Source organism: Anabrus simplex, chromosome 2 (genome assembly GCF_040414725.1).
Source record: "Anabrus simplex isolate iqAnaSimp1 chromosome 2, ASM4041472v1, whole genome shotgun sequence".
NCBI lineage: Eukaryota > Metazoa > Arthropoda > Insecta > Orthoptera > Tettigoniidae > Anabrus > Anabrus simplex.
In genome coordinates, this window is record NC_090266.1 from 758,385,454 (window position 1) to 758,412,593 (window position 27,140).

Below are 27,140 nucleotides of genomic sequence, written 5' to 3' on the forward strand. Positions count from 1 at the left end.
CTAAAATGTTTTCATTCCTTCCCTGAAGGGGGAGGAGGCCTCTTAGACGGTGGCGCTGTCTCTCAGGCTGGGAGATTTATTTCGGTGAAGGTTGGTTGGTAACCGTGGCCTATACTAGGAACTGTCTCGGCATTCGCCTTAGTGCAGGAGAATGTAAAACCACGGAAAACCATTCTCAGGACAGCCGACGGTTGTGGCCAGCCGTGTCCCATCTCCCGAATGCGGAAATGTAGAGATACGGTAGAGCCGTGGCCACCCCTCCTCTGCTTGGTTGGCCGGTCAGAGTGCAGAGCTTTTGAACTACAGACCAGCCGTGGCCACTTATGGGCTGAGACCCACTCTGCATCTTCCGATGATTTAAATGTAATAGCATTTAGTAATAAATCTGAGGAAGATATTCATCTATTACTGTAGGAGAAGTTATGAAAGAGGTGGAACTGACAGTTAAAAAGATTATCTTCTACATCTACCCAGTTTTCAAACCCATACAGCAATGTTAACCTGAAACTGAGCCGTGTAAGAATAGTTTAGCCATTTAATCAGCAAACACACTTTCTCTTACAGTGTACAGTTAATCACAGCTTAGATCTCACTTTCCTTGGGCTTCATTCAATTTCACTTAGTAAACTTTTGTACTGGGAGAAAACACATCTTAATTACCTACTTGAAATAATTTGACTGCCCAATTTCATAAACTGTATTTGACATTCTGCCCTCTTTGGCTTCTGTCCAATTGACATCACTTAAGTGTAGGAAATGCATACTTTCATATCATATTCGCTACATTCTTCCCAAATTTCAGGATAGTAAATTACAGGTTTTCAACACAGTCTGCAGTTGAGATCAAGTCATCAACATAAGCCAAACTGTTCACCTACATATTTTCATCAAACAGAATCTTCTTCTGCCATTTTAGAACTTTTAGTAAATGATCCACTTACATTATGAACTTCAAGGGGAAAAGAATACAGCTTTGTCCCACCTCTGTAACTACACTGAATCAGGAACTGGCCCTACCATCAACACTCCCTGAAGCCTGATTGGGCATCATAAACGCCTCATTTTCCTGCAGTAACCTAACTTTGATTCCACAATAACTCAGTTCATTCATATTCCGTCTGTAGATCTACAAACCATATTCCTTCTCTAAAATCGTCAATTATCTAGTGCTTACTTAAAATCTGACCTTGACAGCCCCTCTATGGTCTGAAACCTTACTTATTTTCAATCACATTATTCTCCATCATTGGTTGCTCCCTCTCTAAAATACGTGTAAGTACTTTATGTGGTAGACAGATCAAAGAAATACTTTGATAGTTGTGGCAATCCATTGTGTTCTCTTGCTTATGGATTGGTAAAATCACCATATTGGGACTGCTGTCCTCAAACCTCATGCAAATTGAATTACTGGTACTCCTTGAAGCCACTTTCCTTTTTTTTTGTTACAATATTTCATTACTTTGGGTTAAAATTTGTCCAGTCCTACTGCTATATGGCAGTTTATTTACCATTCTCCCCACTTTTTCAAGTGTGACTTCATAGACATCATCATTTGAATTTTGTGGAATTATGTTGTTCAAAACTTAATCAAAGAATTTATTTCTATGTTCACTGGATTTTCAAAAATATTCCTTCCTTCTATCCAGTGATTCCCTAGGATCAAATAATATGTTCACCTGATTTATTCAAGGTTATATTAATTTCCCTTTACTTTCCTGTTCTAAGAGTTGTTAATACACCCTATAAAATTTCTCTGTTGCCTCATTCCAGCATAGCCTTTCTGGGTTATTTCAGAAGTTCTTTTATGATTTCCATTTTTTAAAATTGTAATTAGGACTACTTGTTTGATTCTATTTCTTCCCTCTCTGTACTTTCATTATTATACTGCAAGGTCACTATTGCCTGAGTGCTGACATCCTATACATACTGGAAGTGATGATAAAAATTAGCAAACAATGATACCAACTTCACTATTATTTTAATGGTTAGATAAATTATCCCATATTCCTATGCCAAACTAATATTTTTCCAGCTTCCTTCCACTTTGCCTTTCCATTCTTCTGAAAATAATTTATAGTTTTAAATGTGTGAAATACTAAACTAATTGTGTAGTAGTGTTCATACTTGTCAGCATTTGCATTCTTAGGTACCGTCTGACTTGTTGGCTGAATGGTCAGCATACTGGCCTTCGGTTCAGAGGGTCCCGGGTTCGATTCCTGGCCGGGTCGGGGATTTTAACCTTAATTGGTTCATTCCAATGGCTCGGGGGCTGGGCGTGTGTGGCGTATTCAACATTAGAAATCATCCTAGGTAGGGCCCTCATCTTCACAGACATACAGGTCACCTAATTGGCCGTCTACTAGAAAAAGACTTGCACCAGGCCTCTCCTTACATCAAATGTTCCACCTCTACAGTACAGCGAATCATCTTTATTGTTAAGACTACATTAAAATATATTAATGAGATATTTTTCGTCCCACTTTCGAGACATCTTCAGTCACAAATAAGAACCATTAAAAATATAGTAAGGACATAACTGAACCATTACATAAAAAGTCTTTGCATCTTGTTGCAATACTACATGTTAGCGTTTTACCAATAAAACCTTTGGTAATACATTGACAATGTCTTAAAACTGATATAAAAATGAATATAATATGAATCACAATTCCAATACAGACAATAACTCTGTAGGTATATAATCAGTCCCAGATGCCATGTACCTGCCTTCTCGCCTTCAGTAACAGACTCTCCTCTTTCCAGTACATTTAGTTTTGCTCAGTATTCTCGTGCCATTTTTCTGTCTAGTTTTCTTTTCGTAGAAGAGGTTTTCCATCTATGTTTCTAAATATTCATGCAACTACTTTTATTTCTTTGAGAGTACCTTTGAATTTCCTGTGTACGGCACCAATCTTTCTGGCACCGTTCAATCTTCAGTATCTTCACACTTCTCTTTTCACCATCCCTCTTGCTGCACTTTTTATTTACCTTAGTCTTCATTTGCTTGTACTCTTAGACAATGTTCATTTCTTGCATTTTTTAAAAACTCTGCCTTTCACAAGTTAGATCTATTGTGGGCATACTATCTCATTTCCTCCTTGACGTCATGAAAACTTGATTTATCAGCAAATGGGATTAACCTTATGCAAAATGGTTGTTAGAAGTCTCCAAAGTGTGGAAAATTAGAACAACTTCAATTAAAGTGTGCCACAGAATGGTGTTCTGGGAATGATCATATTAATATGAAAGTTTTCCCACAATATGGAAATTTCCATTTTCTTAAGTGGTACACCTTACAATAGTTAAACCATCCACTTAGAGAGAATAACTCAGTGTGCTATGGTACAACTGTTTTTTTTTCTTCTGGGAACTATACTGGCTCAATAAATTACAGTTTTGCATTATTCTATCATCAGATGCAAAGAGGTTTGAGGGAATCTGGATGCAATTACAGCACAGAATCTTGACTAGGGATTCAAACATTCAAGGTTGATTCAACACTGTTTTAAGGAATACCGTGTTACTTCTATGATTAACAAAGAGTGTGAACTATCTTGAAATATACTCATGTGCAAAATTTGAGGATGAGTGCATTTCCATTGATGAGGAGCATCAGTTTAACGTAGCATTTCCAACGACACTCAGAAATTTGTCCAATTGTTCATCTAGTGTATGCAGACCATGTGATGTCCTACACAACCAGTACCATTCCACAGAAGTAGGATGGTATGGTAAAAAATTCAGTGCAATGTTTGGCTACCCTGGACAGCAATACATTTAGTAGTACGGGTTTTTACTCCTTCTTCTCCTTCTTCTACACTCTCTATCCAACACACTGCAGGCAAGGTAGTGGACCAGTGATGACCACCTCTGTCTGTTTTAATATGGGCTCTTGTGTTGAGAAAAATGTTGTTCTGCTGCAGTTAAATAACCTCACTTGTACACCTAAATCACCCATTGTTTCTCAACGATTCATGGAGGTACTTGATGTCCACCAGTTCGATTCCTGATTGTGCCCTAAGCAAACACAATAAGGTCAAGAACAGGTAAGCAGCACAGTCAGTCCAATGATACTCTTCAGTTTCCAGCTAACTATTCACCATGTATTTTAACCATAGAAGGAAATTGAACATGTTTTACTCTTCTGAAATACCTGACATAATTCTGGAGGATGACTTCTGTATAGCCTGTTATGAAGTCCTGCACGTGAACCAAGCATTATACTGCCACATCCATTAATCGTCCTCTTCTTATGGCCAGACTGTATCTATTGCTGTAATATATCAACACGCCAGGAATTATTTCACAGACTAAACTATGACTCTTAAACGAGCATTCCTCAGGACCATTGTTCTTGGGTCAAACTCAATGTCCTCAGCACCAGGCATCAGTGATTTCTTGGGCTGGTTAATGGAAAGCACCTCCTAGGTCTCCAGTCGTATGATACCATTGTCTTGTGCTGGTGTTGGTGAATTTTAAACCATCAGAATTTCATCCTCACAGCTGCATTGTCCGGTGTTAAGCCAGTGTACTTCCTGAATGTCCATAATTGAAGAATCAACTGGCTTTTGTAACCTATCAGAATTAACACTGTATAAAATAGGCAGGAAATACGATATGACCATCTGAGTTTGACCAGATTCAAGCCACCTAACAAATCTTCAAAACATAAAATTTACTGATATGGGGTCTTTGAGCAATAGTACTTGAATGTATGCCACTTTCACATCATAAATGTAAAAACTAAGCTGTAGGTTCTTCTTCTGGCAATGATGCATTACCCGTTGATTCCTCTGACTGTGTTTACAGAGCTACATTACAGCTTGTAGTGACAACTCTTGAACATACAGGCTTGAAATATAACATAATACCAGTGTTTTAATTTTTTTTTGGTCACCTAGGAAGTTCTTTACATGGTACAAATTTTGTAGCTGTAAAGTTGTATTCAGGAGATGGTTGGTTTGAACCCCATTGTTAGCAGCACTGAAGATGATTTCTGTGATTTCCCATTTTTTCACCAGGCAAATGAGGCTGTACATTGATACAGATCATAGTTTGTACCTAGGCTAGCATTGCCAAAAATCTATCTATGATAGTGCAATATTACTTACATATCATATGGCTTTTAATGCCGGGAGTGTCTGAGGATATGTTCAGCTTGCCTAGTGCAGATCTTTCTATTTGACGTCCATGGGTGACCTGCACATCTGAATGATTGTGATGATGATAATGATGTAGGGAGAGAGTGAAACCCAGTGTCGGCATGTAGCGTAATCCTGTCGAATAATATTTAGGGATCTGCTCAAAGCTTTACATCTCCATCCGTCAGATGAATCACTATCAACAGCGTCATATGCCCTCACTCCAAATGAACACTGTGGGGAGGTTTGGAATTGAATCCAGGCTTTTGGCATGCAATCTAGTGATTAGGAATTGTATAGCACCATCTCTCCTACCCAGCCAGCCAACATTCTGATGGTGAAATTTTTTAGACCAATGGGACTCGAACCAACTAACTATGGTGTTCAATCAATCAATCAATCAATCAATCAATCAATCAATCAATCAATCAATCAATCAATCAATCAATCAATCAATCAATCAATCAATCAATCAATCAATCAATCAATCAATCAATCAATCAATCAATCAATCAATCAATCAATCAATCAATCAATCAATCAATCAATCAATCAATCAATCAATCAATCAATCAATCAATCAATCAATCAATCAATCAATCAATCAATCAATCAATCAATCAATCAATCAATCAATCAATCAATCAATCAATCAATCAATCAATCAATCAATCAATCAATCAATCAATCAATCAATCAATCAATCAATCAATCAATCAATCAATCAATCAATCAATCAATCAATCAATCAATCAATCAATCAATCAATCAATCAATCAATCAATCAATCAATCAATCAATCAATCAATCAATCAATCAATCAATCAATCAATCAATCAATCAATCAATCAATCAATCAATCAATCAATCAATCAATCAATCAATCAATCAATCAATCAATCAATCAATCAATCAATCAATCAATCAATTCTGATCTGCATTTAGGGCAGTCGCCCAGGTGGCAGATTCCCTATCTGTTGTTTTCCTAGCCTTCTCTTAAATGATTGGAAAGAAATTGGAAATTTATTGAACATCTCCCTTGGTATGTTATTCCAATCCCTAACTCCTCTTCCTATAAATGAATATTTGCCCCAATTTGTCCTCTTGAATTCCAACTTTATCTTCATATTGTAATCTTCCCTACTTTTAAATACACCACTCAAACTTATTCATCTATTGATGTCCTCCCACCTCCTCCTGCACCTCCTTCTTAGTCTTTTTACTTCTCTGTTATAATATATGGATCTTTACCTTTCCTTACCACCTTTAAATGTACAAACCTATTTCACAATCCTCAACAATTGCTTTAAACCCATCCCAGAGTCTGTTTACATTTTTATTTACCATTTTCATAGTTACTTTTTTAAAACTACCTCATGCCTGTTTTATCAGCCATATGGTACTGCCTAATAGTTCTATTTTTAATATCTTCCTTTCTTTCACATTTATTTTTAACTACCACAAAAACAGCCTCGTGATCACTAATACCATCTATTACTTCGGTTTCTCTATAGAGCTCATCTGGTTTTATCAGCACCACATTCAGAATATTCTTCCCTCTAGTTGGTTCCATCACTTTCTGAATCAGATGCGCTTCCCATATTAACTTATTTGCCATTTGTTGATCACGCTTCCTGTCGTTCGCATTACCTTCCCAACTGACATTTAGTAAATTGAGTTCACCCGCTACAATCACGTTCCCTTCCTTATCGTTTCCCACATAGCTGTTTATCTTATCAAACAATTCTGAATCAGCGTCCGCGCTACCCTTTCCCGGTCTGTACACTCCAAAGATGTCAAGTTGCCTTTTATCTTTAGAGATGAACCTTACACCTAGAATTTCATGTTTATCATCTAACTTTTTTGTAGCTTACAAATTCTTCTTTCACCTGAATGAATACCACCCCTCCTACCATTCCTATCGTATCTCTATGATACACACTCCAGATCCGTGAGAACATTTTTGCATCCGTTATATGATTTCTCAGCCATGATTCAACTCCTATTACAATATCTGGTAAGTATATATCTATTAAATTATTTCCATTCTTTTCTTTACAATACTTCTACAGTTGAGCACTAACATTTTTTTGTCATCCCTACTTGATTTCCAGTTCCCCATTCCCTTATTACCACTCCCTTCGACTTGATGGCTTAATGATCATGGCCACCAGGCGGGCAGATTGCAATATTAGACAATTAGGAGGGAAAACTACTGCTTTGTTAGAAGGAAATGATGGAAATGAATAAGAATTTCTGGGAAAAGTGATGATGATGATGATGATGATGATCACAGTGATGTGATGTGTTTTGTATTCGCTTCTGTAAATTGTGGGAACATCACATCCTCCTGCAGTGTGGAATTAAATACATTAATTATGGTATGTCTTAAGTAGGTAGGCATTTATAGGGCACCAGTATGTAGTATAGTACTGGTACAACATTTTACTTTAACAAATAGTGTATATTTCAAATCTAACTTACCTTTTAATTAAGTCTTTTATGGTATTTATTTTTAACACATGTGCTAAGATTTTTCAAAATTTAAATATGTTAGAGGAAAATAAATTTATTTACAGACATTTTTCAATACAATCCTTATCTCCCTTCCTTCATAGTAGGATAACAGATATCCAAATTTCAAGTTGCTGGTTCATAATGTAAATCAAAAAGTTTATATTCAGAATATCAAGAAACATTCTATCTTCACAGATATGGTTTTCTGTCCATTTAAAGGAGTACTACTTTGAGGGAGTACATTATATGATCTTTAAAGTCATCAAATATCCAATTGCTAGGGTTCACTTGTAGTAATAACTAAGTTCATTAGTATATTTTATCTCAAAGAGTATCTGAGATACTATAGCATGTTTGATACACATTCGGATAGGTACCTGAAGGGTTAACGAAATGCTAACTTGACCATGGCTCTGAAAGGAGATTTTTAAATATTCCAACAATACAATTTAAATAATAATATAAATCAAACTTTTTAAAATAATTTTTTTACTTCGCACCATTATAGATACGTCTTACATCAATGATGGGATAGGAAAAGGTTAGGAATGGGGAGAAAGTAATCGTGGCCTTAATTAAGATATAGCTTGGTATGACAATGGGAAACCACAGAAAACCACTTTCAGGACTGCCGACACTGCAGTTCGAACCCACCATCTACCCAAACTGTGTAGCCACTCGCTTGGTTATTACAAGTTTTAAATTATTATATTGACCCTCAGTTTACGCTTATACCTTTGATTTTAGTTACTGACCAACCTGAATCAAAAATGAAAGTCATGAATAATTTCTTTCTCTTGTTTTGTATTATTTCTTAATATGGTACTGCTTTGGAGATGTACCAATCATCATTTAAACTATAATTTTCCTTTCTTTTTGTCGCACAATTTGATTTCTGAATGATCTTTCTGGGAACATTACTGATGTGGTCTGATATTAAGGTCAAGGCCATAGTAGGCTGTACACTCTTGTCTTGAACAGACAGCAGAATTCTCTGTCAGGGGTAATTTTACGAGGACTAAATGGAACAAAGCTGAATATATATTAACTCAATTATCTCGAAAAACAATGCTGGTCAACCAATCAATTTTTATTTAAATGGCTGGGAAGTAATGATAAGATTTTATAGGGTAAAAAAAAAAGTACTATACATTACTTTATTTCTACACACTTAAAATATTACTATGAATTATACCATTAGGAATATGAGATGTGCAATAGGAAATTAAAATACTGGCTTGAATAACACCTACATATTCAAACAGGTATCATAAATAATATTTAGGAAAGCTGTTGTATTCCAGATGACAGGTTTACTTATGGGTAGCCTACTTGGTTAATTGAACATGTGTTTTTAATATTATGTACAATATGATGCTGATATTCTGTTTGAGAGAAAATAGGTCAAACTTTAGATTGTATACATACATATATGCTATAGTTATTCTGTCCTATCTAGGTGCGAAGTTATAGTTTGCTTTTGGTTTGTATACTGTATGTGTTTATACATCTTACCAGAGCATACTGTTTTGACTTACCAACAGCTGACTTCTTGATGACATCTAGTGATATATACATAAGTGGTTAGTTTGCTTTTAAGCCTCACCAAAATAAAGAATTCTGTCTAAATTCATTACATTGTATTTTCCAGACACAGCAATTCTGTAGAACTAGAAGGGATTGATTGCAGCTCCTGCTGATGCTATTTCACTTGGTTATTTGTTCTTCATATAATTTTAAGTCATCTTTGTTTAAACTATGTTATTTGTCCAGATAGGCCCAGTCATCTAGAAAGGATCCATGTCAGTTTTAAATGTTGATCTGTGGCTTGCATGTTGCATTACTATTTGTGACTGATTTTTTGTTATTAATTTGTTTTGGCTTCTGATGTAGTCTGTCCTTTTAGAGATATGGACTATAGAATATTCTTCTTTCCAAGAGGGATATTACAGTATGGTACATTATTTGTTGTAATCCTTTCATATTTATGTTGTGTATGTTTGATACATGGATTGTTTTACTGTATTATTTTGTAGGTTCAGCAAAACTCTTCGTATATCTTAATAGATGACTTCATAATCCATAATAATTTTTTGATAACTAATGATAATCTGTTATTTAAAACCTTAATATTCTTATATATAGCCTCCGTGGCTCAGGGGCCAGTGCGCCAGCCTCTCACCGCTGGGTTCCGTGGTTCAAGTCCCAGTCACTCCATGTAAGATTTGTGCTAGACAAAGCACAGGCAGGACAGGATTTTCTCTGTGTACTTTGGTTTTCCCTGTCATCGTTCATTTCAGCAACACTCTTTAATATAATTTCATTTCATCTGTCAGTCATTAATCGTTACCCAGAGGCCGTGAATATTCTTATATAGTAGGTCTAAGAGCCTCCATGGCTCAGACGGCAACATGTTGGCCTCTCACCGCTGAGTTCCATGGTTCATATCCCGGTCACCCCATATGGGATTTGTGCCAGACAAAGCGGAGGCGGTACATGTTTTTCTCCAGGTACTCTGGTTTTTCTTGTTGTCTTTCATTCCAGCAACACTCTCCAATATAATGTCATTTCACTGTCAGTCATTAATCATTGCCCCAGGGGACTGTGACAGGCTTCCGTACCCGCACAATTCCTATCCTCGCCGCTGGAGGGTGGACTTCAGTCATTTCATCCCTGACCTGGTCGAATGACTGGAAACAGGCTGTGGATTTTCATATTAGGTCTACACTCTGTGATGGACACTTTCTTAAAAATGTATTTGCCTGAAAAACAATGGCTGAATAATAATAATAATAATAATAATAATAATAATAATAATAATAATAATAATAATAATAATAATAATAATAATAATAATCTGCCCAAAATACTGTATATCTTCCTTATTTCCCAAAGAACTGCATTTTTGAATTCTTAAAATACAATATGATAATTAACATATTTTTTAAATTTCTCAGCATAATACAAGGTTAATCTCAGAACTTTTCTCATAATCTTTAACATTATTCTCTTTATATTAAAAAATCTGACTTAAATAATCAATATTTTTAAAGGAAGAAATTGGATGGAACTCTTGAAAACTCATTTGTACAGAAATATATTGCTAGTGCATGTGGTATTGTCCTTTCCTTAATTTCCTACAGTGTGGCTTTGTTGGCTGCATGATTGCATGGTACTTTTAAATAGGCCTATATATTGATCAGTTGAAATAATTTGACCTACCCTGTAATTTTGTGTTTTCACTTCATTAAATTACAATATAAAGAATCAGTCTACTTACTCCAATAAATTAACACATTATCGGGCGAGTTGGCCGTGCACGTAGAGGCGTGCGGCTGTGAGCTTGCATCCGGGAAATAGTAGGTTCGAATCCCACTATCGGCAGCCCTGAAGATGGTTTTCCGTGGTTTCCCATTTTCACACCAGGCAAATGCTGGGGCTGTACCTTAATTAGGGCCACGGCCGATTCCTTCCAACTCCTAAGCCTTTCCTATCCCATTGTCACCATAAGACCTGTCTGTGTCCGTGCGACGTGAAGCCCCTAGCAAAAAAAAAAAAAAAAAAAATTAACACATTCCTATGACATCATCATATAGAGTACCAGTAACACTTTAGCCTATATAATTTCTCACATTTGCTCACAGTCATGTGAAAATCCAGACTTCTTACTGTGTTGTGTTCAAGTTTTCATTTGGCAACATGTTTAACATTCTTAAAGTTACAGTATAATAATGAGAATCAACAAAGTATGTACCCTTCAAATAGGGTAACTATTTTATGACATTTTACACATGGGTACACTCCCTGGATCTACACTGATATGCTTTGCAGATTTTATAGTGAATGCTGAGTATCTCACAATGTCTTTCTTTACCACTACTTTATATGAAGTGCTTTGGATATGATCATGAAAAGGGGTGTTACAGCAGTGACATTGTCGCTAGCTTTTCACCAAGGTAGTTGTGGTTTAATTCCCAGGCTTTGGATGTAAGTGTCAAAAAAAGTGTCAAAAAGTGGCTCCAACATTCTAGAGGCTGCTACTACTAAAACATTTTCATTCAATCCCTGAAAGGATGGTGGGCCTCCGAGATGGTAACGCCATCTCTCAGGCTAGGGAGATGTGCTACGGTGAAGGAGATGTGCAAAGAAGGTGAGAGGGTTGGTGACTGTGGCCTATACTAGGAACTGTCCCAGCATTCGCCTTAGTGGAAGAGAATGGAAAACTACACCCCAGAGATGCAGTGATAGTTGGTGAATCTACTGATAATGCATCTTGGTGCGAGTTAGTACCGGAATCCAATGACACTCCATATCATACTGCTATGTTCCCGACCAGTGTTATGAAGGACAGTGCTGAATTCATTCAGTCTGGTGCCATGGTATTGCTTGAAATGGATGTGAGCATCATGACACTCAGTGGTGATTTTCAAACAATTTAACAACAGTTCTGTAACATAGATGACTTCGGAATCTGTGGTAAACATTATGGAAAAATAGTTCAATATTCTATCAACCCCAGAGCAATCAAATCATAACAGTTGACTATTGTCCTTACTGCCAAAACTTAGATATGAACTTTGGTTTCAGTTACCAACTATGAACAACTTGTAACAGGTTTAATTACCAGTTCAGCAAAGCTGGAGGGAACTGGCTGGATATCACCACTGATGGTGCTACAAATAGAGGAGAAATTTGGTAGAAAAGATGATGTCATGCCTTTTGAGTCTGTGGTATTCAGCTAGAGGTAATTAAAAACAATGGGTACCTTGATAATAATATGCCAGTTCAGCAGATGCTGTCAAATTTTATGTGTTGAGGATGGTTATTGTGTAAGTATTTGTAATGTGGCTGTAGGATTTATAATAGCCACATACACAAGAAATCTACACTCAGTTCGGTAGCATGATGGGGCCATTGGCATCCTTCTCATTAGCGAGCCTGTCCTTCCTTGACATAACTATATCACATTCATATCTGAATCATTGTGATGTCATTCCACTCAACATGGGCACCGACATATTGGAGGAATAATTGCACTCTCATTATTGGCATACTTCTCCCATGATCAAAATTGGTTATCTGCTTGCATGGCTGTTATAATTTTTGACAAGGGATATATAAACCATCTGTGCATATAAATGTCAAGCAAGCACACTTTTGCTATGTACTATTTGCTCTCTCTCCCTCTCACTGAATAAGTTGGCTGTGCAGTTAGGGTCGTGTAGCTGTGAACTTGCATTGCGGAAATGGTGGGTTGAATCCCTACCATCAGCAGCCCTGAATATGGTTTTCCATGGTTTTCAATGTTTTTCCATTTTCTCACCAGGTAAATATTGGGTCTGCATCTTAATTAAGGCCATGGCCATTACCTTCCCATTCCTAGCCTTTTCCTATACTTGCATTGTCGAAAACCTTCGATGTGTTAGTGTGATGTTAAATCATTAGCAAAAAACTCTCTCTCTTTTCCTCTCATGCTGTTCCCCAGTGGCAGCTCATTAGAAAAGAAATTGGTTCCTCCCAGTATGAATAGCATGCCTATGTTTTTGTCTCATACTAATGTATTTGACTTTTCATTTTTGTTGTGCTATTTTTGCACTAGGTTAGGTGTGAGTATGATCATGTTGCAGAAATTCAAATAATTTGAAATATAACACTTCTATGTCATTAATTAAATGACAAATATACTTCATATCTTCCCAATAGTTTCCTTATCATGAAATATTTCTTCTCTGCTACAAAACCTGCATTCCCATAATTGGTTACGAGGTACTGTATTCGTCCCTTTCCATTAAATATGAGGACTTTGACTATGGTGACATAATGTGTAACAGCGTAAACAGCACACTAAATGCTAAACTTCTAGAAGTTTATGATGCTTACATTTAACTTATCCTTGATATATTTTGTATTGCCTGTTGAGTTGTTGCTTGTTATGTGACCACTGTTATTAGCTGTCACGGTTGAGTAATTCATTGTGAGGAGCGACCACAGGAATTGACTGTGTTGATTGTGTGAGTGGTGGACTTTTTCTGGAATTCAGCCAAAGAAGAGTCATGTGTTTTGGTGGTCATCAGTTGTGCGTTCAAACCTGTCTACGTGCAGCTGTTGATTGAGACAACTTGAGCATGCAGAGCGAAAGTGAAAGGTGGAGCATGTCGATAAGGATTATAGCCTATACCAGGTAAAGACTGCCCAGCTGGAGTCCTGCTGTGAGAGACTTGTAAATAGAGAGCAGAGTGTGGTCATTCATGGTTGAATATCATTTCGTATGTATGTGTGTGCTAATTGGAACATCCTAGAATTAAATTAGATCAATAAAACAGACAGTATTTTTTTCCTAATGATTTCATTACAGCTTGTACTTTCATACAATGGTGAGTTTTGGAATACAAACCTCATTATATTCCTTGTAACATTGCCAGGCAATTGACATACTGGATAGTTTTGGGCAGTGCCCATCAAGTGCTGAAGAGAGGGACATGCGTATTGTGCACCAATTCTGTTACCATTCATTTAAACTAAAACTAAGTGCTCAGGTACTCCGCGCACCTGAAAAGTAGATGGCACTACTGGTCCCTTTGGTGCACTGCTAACCATGTCATTATGGCAGGATGCCATGTTTTGTGCCTTCTACACATGCTGAGTAGATTGAATTTGTCCTCCCTAGTGTAGCATCATGAAATTACCAGTAGTGTATTTCAAACTTTATTTTGATTTGCTTTTTTGACCGGCACATTTGATCCACAGAACTTGAAGCCTCACAATTGCAGAGTCATTGGTATAATCAAGTACTCAAGGAATGTTCCTTCCAAAAAACTGAAAAAGATATTCCATGTAATTAAATATGATCACTAGAAGAGACAATAGAATTAGTGAATTGGCCAGTAATTCCTTTGTATATTCTACACTCATGTTTTAGTGCTAAACCAATATCTGAAGCAACCTGTTGCTCCTAGATAAAAAATAAAATAAAATTATATATGACAGTCACAAAGGACATAATATGTTAATGACATGCATTGTAAGAAGTATCAGATCATTGCAAGATAATATCATAACTAACTATGAATTCAGAATGTCTGTCAGATGTGTGTGGGTATTCAGGTAATTCTTTGGTGATACTGATCTACTGTGAACTGAATACTGTCTGACTTGAAGTATAGAAAGTGAGATCGGTTAGTAGAGAGCTAAGGATAAAAAAGGTTCTGAATAAGAAAATAAGGATGACATACTAGAACAAGACCTTATCAGACAGCAGTTCCAAGGCAGAGAAGAGCACCAGTCTCATGGATAGATAATATGCACTCTTTTGCTCCAATCAAAATAGGCACTCTATGAAAGGATATGAAAATGATAAAAAAAAATACAGAAACATACATAGTGATTAAATGGAATGGATAAAACAGCATGTAAATATGAAAAAGAGCTATACAAAATGACTTTTGACAATCAGTGCTATGTATAATGAGCATAACAGAGAATGAAGAACTTGAGTGAGACAAATAAATCTAGACTTCAAAAGGAGATCATGTGGGTGGCCTTTAGTATATTTTGAAAACCTTCTTGCTCTGAAGATAGCATTTGTAGCAAAGTTTTGAATGACAGAATTCAAGAGGATGAGAACAAAAATGGAGGTAGAATTACTATTCAGGAAATATGAAGAAGAGCAAATATACAACAGTGTCATTAGGTAGCAGTAGTGGATTAAATTAGCCCACAAATGGTGAAATATGGGGGCACAGCAGGAATGAAATGACTTCCAAAAGAAGTACAGATTGGAATGAAATTTGGGTAAGGTACCTTAAAGTTCTTCTTCTTATTGGTTGAATCATCATCATCATCATCATTTCTTCGCTCCAGCAAGCCGGGTGCGGTTGTGTACGAGCCTCCTCCAGTTTGTTCTATCCATCCACAGATGCTGCTCATATATGCGACACCAGTTCACATCTCTAATTTCAAAGTCCTCCATTATCTATTTTTCCCAAACATCACGAGTTCTTCCTCTTGGTCTCTTCCCAGGAACATTGTGGTCAAAGTATGTTCGAGGAGTCCTGTGAAGGTTCATTCTTTTCATGTGACCGTACCATTGCAATCTCATCACTTCTAGAGTCTCCAGCAAGCTTCTTTCCAATCCAAGCTGTTGTCGGATATCCACATTCCTTATTTTATCCATTTTTGTATTTTGTAGACAAGAATGGGGGAACTTATTTCTATTGCCTGAAGACGACTCTTTGTTGGTCCAGTAAGTGTTGCTGCTTCCAGGCCATAAATCAATATAGGTACTAGATATATTTTGTACAAGCTGATCTTGGAAACTAACGGAAATGTTTCATCCCAAAGTATTTGACGTACAGCATGATAGAATTTTGGAAACTTTCTGTATTCTGTTACTAATCTCTTGATGTATGGTATTGTCTGATGACAGAACACTACCCAAATACTGGAATTTGTCTACAATATCCATCTCCTCATCTCCAATTCTTAGGTTAACAGTTGGAGAGTTTCTACTCATCACCAAGCCAACTGTCTTCGTTTTGCTGATTTCGAGACCTAAGGTTGTAAAAGCTTCAGGCCAGAGATCTAGTCTAGTTTGTACTTCCACTTATGTCTCACCCCATACCATTACATCATCAGCAAAAACCAGGGCATTAGTTGTTGGATCCTTTCTCTTAACCGCTTCTAAAACTTCAGCCATTATGATTATGAAGAGAAGTGGTGAAAGACAACTTCCTTGCTGGACTCCACTCTTCGTTTCAAACCAACCTGACCTTCCAACCTGGACCTGGACACAACAGTTGGTTTCATCATATAATCATTGTACTCGTGCTATGATGTCATCAGGCACTTTCTTATGTCTCAACCATTCCCATATATTCCTGCGTGGTACATGGTCATATGCTTTCTCGATGTCCAGAAAAACAGTAATGAGTGTTTTACCTTTCTCCCAATACTTCTCATAGAGAATTCTGGTGGCAAAAATGAGGTCTATAGTTGATCTATGAGGTCTAAATCCATTGGTTGAATGCAGTAATTATGTGAATATTGAAGGAGAGGAACAGAAATAATTATAACCATTATGGTATTTCTTGGTTACTGTTCTAGGAAAGTTTCATGGTGGATGATGATGATGATGATGATGATGATGATGATGATGATGATGATGATGATGATGATGATGATGATGATGATGATGGTGTGTGGCCTCCAAAGCGGTGATAATAATCACAGTTTTTTTAAGAACTAAACTTCAAGAGCATTGACTCCAGAAATTTTTTTGCAGCCATTGCAGTAAACGGTGGTCATTGATGATGGCTGAGGTGAATGAGAACCAATGCAGTTTTGAACCCAAAAATGGATTTTGGGAATATATTTTTTTGGTATGCATCAAATAAATGATAAATGTCACAAGCAGAAAAGGTGGCTGATGCTTATGATCTGTAACTTTAGAGAATGTTTATTTTAGAGTATTAATGTAAGAAATATCAATCATACTGGGAGATTATGGCATCAGAGACAATATGTAGTCAATTGAAGGCATTTTTGTTGGCAGTCAGGCTGCAGTGAAAATTTATGGCAGTAATAGTTCTTGGTGATGGGTAACGGTAAATGGTGAATTGCAGTGAGAATTATGGGGATCAGGCAAGACTATGATCATTCACCCATACTGTTCATAGTGTACTTTGGATCATTCAGTGAAGGATACAATCTCAGAATGGTATTCAATTAGGTGGAAGTCTTAGCAGAATGGCATATTAATGATGATCTACTTATAATGGTTGAAGTTGCAAAGATTGCCTCATCTTGGAATTTGAAGAGAATAATAATATTATCGGTTTTATTTCCCATGAACTACTTTTAGCATTTTCAAAAGAGCTAAGATTCCAGAAATTTTGTTCTGTAGGAATTCTTTTAGAGTTAGAAAGCCGAAGGTTATGGGTTCACGTCCCACCAACGTCTGTCCTGACCACCCTCATCACTGTTGTAGAATGGCTGGAGGATGACCATGGATCTTCTGGTATTAGACCTATTTTACTTGCTCAGTGTTATTTATTATATACTATATCTCCTGGGATGCACAAATATCATACTCTTTACTTTCTTTCATTATGACACAGTAACTGAATTTTACATTGGAAATGGCAGAATATTGTCTCACACCTGTTCCTTCAGTATACTAGTTCTGTGGTGCTAAGGCAGAACCCAATATATCAAAGAACTTGAGTTTTCAGCAGACACTTTCAACAGTTTGCAAGATTGCTGAAATTCAAATTGTATTTCAGTAACCTCTGAATTGAAGTGGCATACATTTGTAAATGTAATATAGAGAAGGAACAAGTTTTATTCATATTTATTCAGCAAGTTCAGGGAACAAATCAGTTGGTTGCTTCAATATATTATTCTCAGTATCCTCTAATACTCTGCCACTCATTTCCAGATTTATTTAAAAATTGTGGCACTCCCTGTGAATTAATGTAAGAAGACTTAGTAGATCCTTCTTCTTAAGAGGATTGATGGGCAGTGGCCCATCGTAACATTTTGTCAGCTTGGGCATAGGCTGTTTGCCTTGTTGAGACAGTATTATCCCAGAAATTTTCTCAAACCTGTTGCATTTAATTTTTGGCCACTTCATTTTCTTACTCCCCATATCAGTAGTCCTTCATATCAGTTGTTCTCAAACAAGTTTTGTAAAGATTTGAAATCTTTTTGACTCATTTCATGAACTTGAAATATCTCTTTTGCTCCTCACAGTTCAGATGAATTGGAACCAGTCTCAGAGTACCTTGATTGGGATTTCAGCTTTTTTCTTTTTTTTTTTTCCCTCTTTCAATGTGAGCATGGCCTGCATCACATTCTGCACAACAGAAATTTCTGATCCACATGATCAATGTGGTGGCTCATGCTGACAAATAGTGAGGAGATGCAGGCCAAGTTAATACCGTATTTCTATTTTGACTCCTGCATATATCTAATTAGGTTACAACATGGGTAACACTCAGGTTGGTTTTCAAGCTTCCTAAAACAATAGAACGCAATCTCTTCAGAGCCTCTGTGTCTGATTACTTTGAGCCGCATTGTGCCTCCATCTAGATAGTCAAGTTGTATGATGGAAGTAGGCGTTAATAAAAAGACATAGTGGCGTCAGTGGAGGGATGTTCAAAACATGCTGCAAGTCAAATATTAAGACACATATGGTTGGGTTTCCTTTTGCCTTATTTTTGTCAATAACTTTTAATTTGTAGTCTAAATCTATCTTTTACTTGTGTTGATTATATTCCATGGTCAACTGGTTCTTTTCATTCAGATCATTGCTTTGCTTGATTTTCAAATAACTTTCCTGTATCAACATGCAGTTATTTTAATGAGTAACCTGGTGACTTAAGTACCTCTCAAGATAATTCATACAAGCCAGCATTTTGATTTTCTGTTTTGTATTCATTATGCAGCGCTTTTATGTTTAGGTTGCTTCTCAGATACTTTCTATGCAAGTCACTTTGTAACTAGTGACGTTCATAATTGGGGTACTTCTCTGTGTGCTACAACATAGCCTTCCACTCTTCTATCGTCTTGTTTACAGGTTTATTCTGACCTCTTTGATCCTCAAGTGAAGCAATTCGCACAGAAGAACATTTCAACATTTCCACTAAATAATCTACTTTGAATTTCATTAGTCCTTCACTTGATTGGAACAGGTTTTTATGGACCAATTTAATAATCTCATCTAATTTCAAATAATATTCAACAGTGATTTGCTGGTTATGACTGGTTGGACCGAGCTCGATAGCTGCAGTAGCTTAAGTGTGGGCGGTATCCAGTAATCGGGAGATAATGGGTTCGAATCCCACTGTCAGCAGCCCTGAAGATGGTTTTCCGTGGTTTCCCATTTTCACACCAGGCAAATTCTGGGGCTGTACCTTAATTAAGGCCACGGCCGCTTCCTTCCCATTCCTAGGCCTTTCCTATCCCATTGTTGCCATAAGACCTATCTGGGTCGGTGCGACATAAAGCAAATAGCATGACTGGTTGGGATCTTTCATATCCCAATAAGTCAGACATATCAGAATCTTCCCATTGCTCGGCTGTTGTGAAAAGATGCCAGAACGTGATATGTTCAACTTATTTGGATTCTGCCACTGATCCATACCTGGTTTTGCCATCAAAATCTTTGTCCCAAAATCTACCATACTGGCTTTAAAACTGGAAATTCTATTTTGTTGACATACTGGGTTCTGCTTAACTACCACAGAGTTATTCTCCTGCTACAAGATCTCCATCACTTAATCTGGATAAAAGAGTGCTCATCTATGTGGGCTTTATGCTGCGGTGTTGATAAGAAAGATGTTTCAAGCCCCTCAGTTGTGTCAACAACAGCTTGATGTTATGAAAGATAATGTCTCATTATACTGATAAACTGAGCATGACAAAATTGTAACTTAAACAGTTTTTCTTCTTCATCCTTATCAATAAATTATACCAAGTTTTAAATGAAAAATGAAAGGGTTACAGCTTGTGTTGCTTTAATAATTTGAAAGCAGTATGTACCTACTATATTCATGATAATGTAGGCTTGTCTATGAAGCAATTTCTAGATTTCAGGTTGCTTCCTTTCAAAGATAAGAAATATTTTGCAGGTTCTCATACAGAGGGAAATTTTTCAAGGAGTTCTTCATTGTTATCCATGGTATGAAAATATGCATGACAATGAAAGCGTTTGCATAACAAATGATGTAATTTTTATTGTTCAGAAGAATCGCATATATATATGGCATTATTATGGCAGCGTTGTCAGTTTTACTACCCATGTGACTTGTTATATTTTCATTGACTTTAAAATCATTTCAACTCCACCCTCAACACTGCCAGAGAAATGTTTTTATTTCCTGCCTTACACTGCAGTGAGGATGAAATAATCCTAAGGTTTATGGAGTGTAAACTGACTCTCACATTTCCTTTTTGTAGTTTTACATAGCATACTTCATTATTTCATGTAGTGTGTAGTTTGGCTGTGTGAATGCAGGATATATTTTTCTTCTCTGCAATGCTTATTTTTAGTAGATTTTAAGTAAGTTGTAGAATCACTTCCTATGCATGCTGTAAGCTTTAATTTTGTTTTAAAATCAATGCCTAGTGTTGAGCACTTGAAATACACAGTGGCAGCACTGATTTTGGCTTCAATTTTGAATGCTTTTGTTGTCTTCCTTTTTATTCTGTCCTCTTTTTTTGGTTTGCGTTGCTTACTTGTATGTGTATTATTTTATATAGAATGCAGTGCGACACAACCTGTCTCTCCACAAATGTTTCATGAGGGTGGAGAACGTGAAAGGCGCCGTTTGGACAGTGGATGAAGTGGAATTTTACAAGCGACGACCCCAGCGATGCACCACTGGGTATGTCACACCAGAGCTGAGGCAGACACGCAAGTTGGTCTCGGACTACTCTAGTCTCTAGCTCCTTCTAGCAAACATTTGGATTTGAATTTAATTTTTTTCCTACTATTTTTCCATTCTTGTCTTATTCCATTTATATGTGTTTTCATGTGTTTTTCTCCATTCTTTCTCTCTCTCTTTTTTGCTTGTTTCTGTGTGTGCCTAATCAGCATGAGGAAGCATTAATGGGAACTAACAACTTTGTGTGAGGCGAGCAGGGTGGACAGGCGATGGAAGGTATTTCAAATCGAACATGTCTTGCTAAGAAGGCAGCTAGAAGTGAGACTTTACCATTTTCTCTACTTTTTTTCTCTTTAACTTTGTCTTTTACTCTCTTTTCTCTTTCTTGGTGGTCTGTGTATACAGAACGCGATCCGCACCAATCTGTCACTGCACAAGTGTTTTGTGCGCTATGAAGACGACTTTGGCTCCTTCTGGATGGTGGATGATGCAGAGTTTGTCAAGCGACGCCATCTTTCTCGTGGTCGTCCCCGGAAATATGACCCCACCCCATCACCCACTCCACCCCACCTCTCCGCACAGTAAGCACTGACTTTTTGGAAACTTTGCTGCTGGCTCTGCCATTGCTACTGCTGTTAGAGCATTGCTTTAGTGATTGCTGTTTGTGAGCCAGGCATTTTCAGGACAGGAGTGGGTGCAGTTACTTTAGAGTTTCACACTTCAATATCGGTATTACCTAGGGCATGTCTCAATAGATCATCATACTAACTTTATCCCAAAATGCTTTTAAACATGGAATTTGAAGCAAGACACTTCTCATCTGATTAACTTGATAATGCACATTGTATTGCACAGATAAATTACATTCCTTTGGACATTTTTATGACATTAAATAGCATAGAGGTTATGAATAATAATGCAATTCATCATATATTTATTTAATATTTACTTAGATGTATTACAAAACATTTAAGTAAAGGCATGTTCAGAAGATGGAAAGTATTTCAAATCAAACGTGTCACTGTCATATCAATATTTTTTTGACCGGAGTTTATAAAGTTTTTTAGAGACCTTTCGATATTAAGAAATATAAACTGATATCATGCTTCAAATATTTTAAGCTTCCCTTTAAAGGGGTGATTTAAGGTAAGTTGTTGTAAATCGTGAAACAATCTAGAAAGATGATCAAATACTGTATGTAGTATACCATATCTGATAAGAATAAGTCTGATTTTACCATATATCATTCTGTGCCCAATCACCCCAATCCTATAGCATATCATTGCTTAATTATAATACAGTCCGAGTGCTGAAAGGGGAATTTCTCTGGAAGGACAGAAGCTTAGGAACATGTGGAATACTTAAAAATATGAATAATCATCTGATGAACGAATCACCATCAGCAGCATCATATGTCCTCACTCCATATGAATACCGTACTACCAATTGAATCCAGGTTTTTGGCCCCAAATCCAGTGATTAGAAATTGTATACCCCCACTCTTCTACTCTGCCAACCAGCATTCGGATGGCTTTTAAAATTTTTTTTCGACTGTCAGGACTTGATTATAATTGAGGGAGTTCTGACTTTTCAATACCTAGGTACAATTATTCTTTTTTGCCTTATCAATAAAAGCCTCTTAATTAGTCAGCTACATTTTTTGTCCCTCTTTGAGGACATCTTCAGCCTGGAATAAAAATTATACCTAGAAAAACATTAGACAAGTTTAAAATATAAAGTGGATAACATTTTAAAAAGTTCTTAAAACATTTTTGCATTACTATGCTGTCTTCTTCTTCTTCTCGTTAAATACCACATGGTCATATCAAAATTTTCTTGTAGTATTTTATTGCCTTAAATTATTGATTTGTGGTTAAAAATCTTCAGTAAGCAGTCTCGTTGTGGTTTTGGGTTTTAACCTTGCTGGGGAAACTCCTCTCGACTGCAATTGGAGTGCAGTACGGATGTATACTCTTGAGTCTGCCAATGTGGCTTGTTAATTTTTTAAAATTTTTTATTGGGAGTCTAAAAAGAAAAGAAGAAAGTAACTGTGTTGTTACTATGACAAGTTCCTCTCTGCTCCCTCTCTGTGGTCTACCCATCCAAATAGTGATCATACCTAATGTTACTTAACTCCATAGATCTCATGGATGGAGTGTTTCAACATGGCTGCAGAGTTGGCAAAATAATCATAATGAGTAGTAATTGGAATCAATCCCGTTATTAAGAATCGTTCCCTTTTACCTTGTATTAGCTTAATCTTGTGCTTTAATTCTTCTAATTTCCTGATTTTTAAGTAACATATAGCACTGGTTGTTGGCATGGGAAATTGTCATAGAGAAAGTTAAACATAAAGTAGAATTAATTTCTTTTAAGAGGTGATTCCAATCTGAAGCCATGATTTTCAGTCTGTCCTTATATAACCTGGAGAATGTTTATGAGCCTTCTAATTTGCTTCTCTTGCTTTGGAAGACATTTGTAACTATTACTAAATTTCTTTTTCCATTCCATCATTTCATAGGGAAGTGGTATAATGTTCTTAAATCATAGGACATTCTGAGAAATGTGACCTTATCTTCAGCTTATCCCTGCTATTTCTGGGATCATTGGAGCCACCAAGACTCAGTTTGGTTTTGGCCGATGTTTTAAGGCCGGATGCCCTTCCTGACACCACATGAATTTGAGTTGAAAATCTCAACCCAGGATTAGTTGAAATTCAAACCTCAGCCTTCTGGATGGGAAACCAGCAACTAAGTCACTGAGCTAATAATGCCCCCTCTTCTGAAAAATGTGTCTGGAAGGAAAATTAATTTTATCCCTGTGATCATTATATGAAAACAACTACCGTATAAGACTTTGACAAACAGTGCTTCTTAATTTTACATGACTGCCATCTTTCATAATTCTTCATGTTTTTCAGGCAGTTAATTCATTTTTTGGTTCTTGCATACCTTAGGCATGATTTCATTGTCTTTTATTGATTTTATGCTGCTCATTTCCTTGGCAGTAGTTTCCTAAATTTAGAAATGCTCTATTTAAAATATCGATACATCAGAAATTATATCCTGGAAGTGAACATGTGATTGAGAAATTGGTCCTTTTCAGCAAAACAAAAATAAAGTAGGATATTGGCCTTCTGTGGTGATGGATGTGAAAACTTTTAATGAGAAATAGTTCATTTCTCCAGGAATGGAGGAACCAGACCTGTGGAGGTATCCAGGCAGTAGGAATAGAAGAAGTAACAGAGAAGGATCAGACATTACAATTACAGAGGTGGAATGAGCAAGTAAAAACTATAATAATAGAAACTTTATAGCAAGCCTACTATGGCTAGTACAATGGAGATCTCCTTGTGTAGGTAATATTTCTATCATAAATCTTTTTCAAAATTGATTTTCATAGTCACTCAAATGATTTCTCTTGAAAGAGCTGAATTAATTTCTGCCTAGATTTGCACTTAGGCTGTATTATAATCTAGACAATGATATCTGATATGTTACTAAAACTTGCATGAAGTTAATGTGGAAGTACCATAATGTACCAAAACACTAAGGACTGAAGATAAATAGAAGTAAGTATACAAGTAGATGGACTGAGATATTTGGAAAATCTACCTATTGCAGGCACTATACAAACTGAGTTTTATTTATTCATATGTCATTGCTTTGATACTTTTCATTCAAGGAACACTTGCTATTGATCATATGTTTTTCTGTGATAATCATAATGGTATGTATACTGTATTTTCTGAGAAGTTCTATCTCATTACCTACTTTAATTAGCATTTCTTTTCACTATTTAGGCTGACAGGAATACCTGTAGACTCAGACAAATTGTATATCCTCAAACAGACCAAAATGGAAAAGGACATGGTTTTTGAAGAGAGAATAAACAAAGACACTTCAAATGATTTCAAACCACCACCACCATAACCCAAGCACTCCACATCAAAATTTATGTTACACAGACATGACAACATACATCTCTCCATAGAGGATAACAATGGAAGAATTACACACCATAAAGTACCTGACAGTTGTCAATGTTTATAACTACACTTCCCTTGATGGCTTTCTACATTTAAAAAAAAAAGGGTAACATATCCTAAAGACCAGAACAAAGAGATGTCAGTCACTTACACATTCACTCACAAGTACTCATATTTGTAACTTACATAGTGTTTACAAACTTAAATGCTTTGAGTGCCCCATATTCCGCAGAGGACAAAATTTCACAGACTATTCAAATATAATCCAGAGTCTGCATTTGCCAACCACTTAGTAGGACAGGACACAAATATGCAAATTTCTCCATATCAAACCTAAATCAAAATCAAAAATCTCTTTATTTGCAAATGAGGTGTCTACCTCGGTGGCAAATGGTACACTAAAATACATTATTGTCAAGCACTACATTTTAAATTAACAGGAGACAAAGAAAATTTTCCTAGAATACAATATTATACAATTTACACTAATAATTTTTTCTATTAAACACACACATCATCCTTAATAAATTTATATTGTTTACAAAATTCTACTTATAATATCTTACAAACATAGTCAACTCATATACAGTACGCTATGTGAAATTACTTCTAATAATACTATACAACTGGTATAAGAGTAAAATTAACATTGAATTTATTTACATATTTATATTTTACCCATTTTGGAACCTAAGTAGCATAACGACCTGCTGCGTCTTAACCAGAGCCCGCTTTTGCCACCACTTTTCAGAGTTCCTGAAGGGCCTTCACAGCTACCGTAGCGGTCCCAGGGCCCTCGAAGTCCCCACTGTACTTCACCCCTACAGGCAGTCCCCTACTTGGGCTGTCCAAACTCCTTAGACCAGGGGATGGAATTAATTTAATCACACACATTTATTATTTACAATATCCTGCACTGGTCGAATGCCCTCTAACATTTAATTTATTATCTCTGTTGTTGTTTATTCTCTTCTTGAATATCTGTACAGATTTTGGAAAAGGATCAAACACTACCCCTGGTAAACTATTCCACTCCTTCACGCCCTTCCCAATGAAAGAAAATTTACTCCAATCGTTTCTGCTAAAATTCCTTCTAATTTTGTACTTGTGGTCAGTTCTACCAGTATAATTATTTTCCAACCGAAGCCTCTCACGGATATCTCCCCATGCTTCTTCTCCTGTATAGGCTCTATATAATCCTATAAGTCTTGTTTTCTCCCTTCTCTTACTTAAAGTTTCCCACCCAAGTTCCTTTAACATTTCTGATACTACTCTTTCTCCTGAAATCCCCTGTTACAAACCTTGCTGCTTTCCTCTGCACACCATCTAGTTCTTTTATTAGGTATTCTTGGTGAGGATCCCAAACACTGTTTGCATATTCCAATAATGGACGAACCATACTTAAGTAACTTTTTTCTTTTAATTCTTTGTTGCATCCTTTAAGTAGCCTCATTATGACATGTAACAATCTGTATGCTTTCCCAACAATGTCATCAACATGACCCTTCCAATGCAAATTACTTTCTAATCTCACACCTAAGTATTTGCACTTGCCATCTTTTGGGATAACTACCTCATCCAAAGTATATTCAAATTCAGTTTTAAAGCTCCTGTTTGTAAATGTTGTAACAGTTGATTTGCCTCCATTAAACTTCATATTATTTTCTTCAACCCATTCTTGGATACTGTCAAGGTCCCTTTGTAATTCTGAACAATCCTCAATGTTATTTATTTCCCTATAAACAATTATGTCATCTGCATACAATCTTATTTTCGATGTTATATTGTTCCCTAGATCATTTGCGTATATTAAGAAATGTAACGGACCGATTATACTACCCTGTGCAATTCCCTTCCATACTTTCTCTTCCTGTGATATATTATTTCCTACTTTGACTTTCTGAACCCTTGAATTTAGAAATGTTCTTATCCAACGTATAACCCTTACGTCCAATCCTATTCCCTTCAATTTCTTTAATAATATTCCATGTTCCACTCTATCAAAGGCTTTGGAAAGATCTATGGCTATGCAATCTAACTGGCCTCCTGAATCTAACTGATCTGATATGTCCTGCTGAAATCCCACCAGTTGTGCCTCGCAAGAAAATT

The 27,140-nt window shown here is 36.4% G+C and overlaps 1 protein-coding gene across 1 annotated transcript in view; it reads left to right on the plus strand.

Annotated features, from left to right (window-relative positions):
- LOC136864437 (forkhead box protein P1) overlaps positions 1 to 27,140 on the plus strand; it is a 711,481-nt gene that overhangs the window by 540,048 nt on the left and 144,293 nt on the right. The window contains exon 12 of the mRNA XM_067141428.2: positions 21,449 to 21,624. Within this exon, the coding sequence (XP_066997529.2) occupies positions 21,449 to 21,624 (176 nt within the window). The remainder of the gene's footprint in view (positions 1 to 21,448; positions 21,625 to 27,140) is intronic.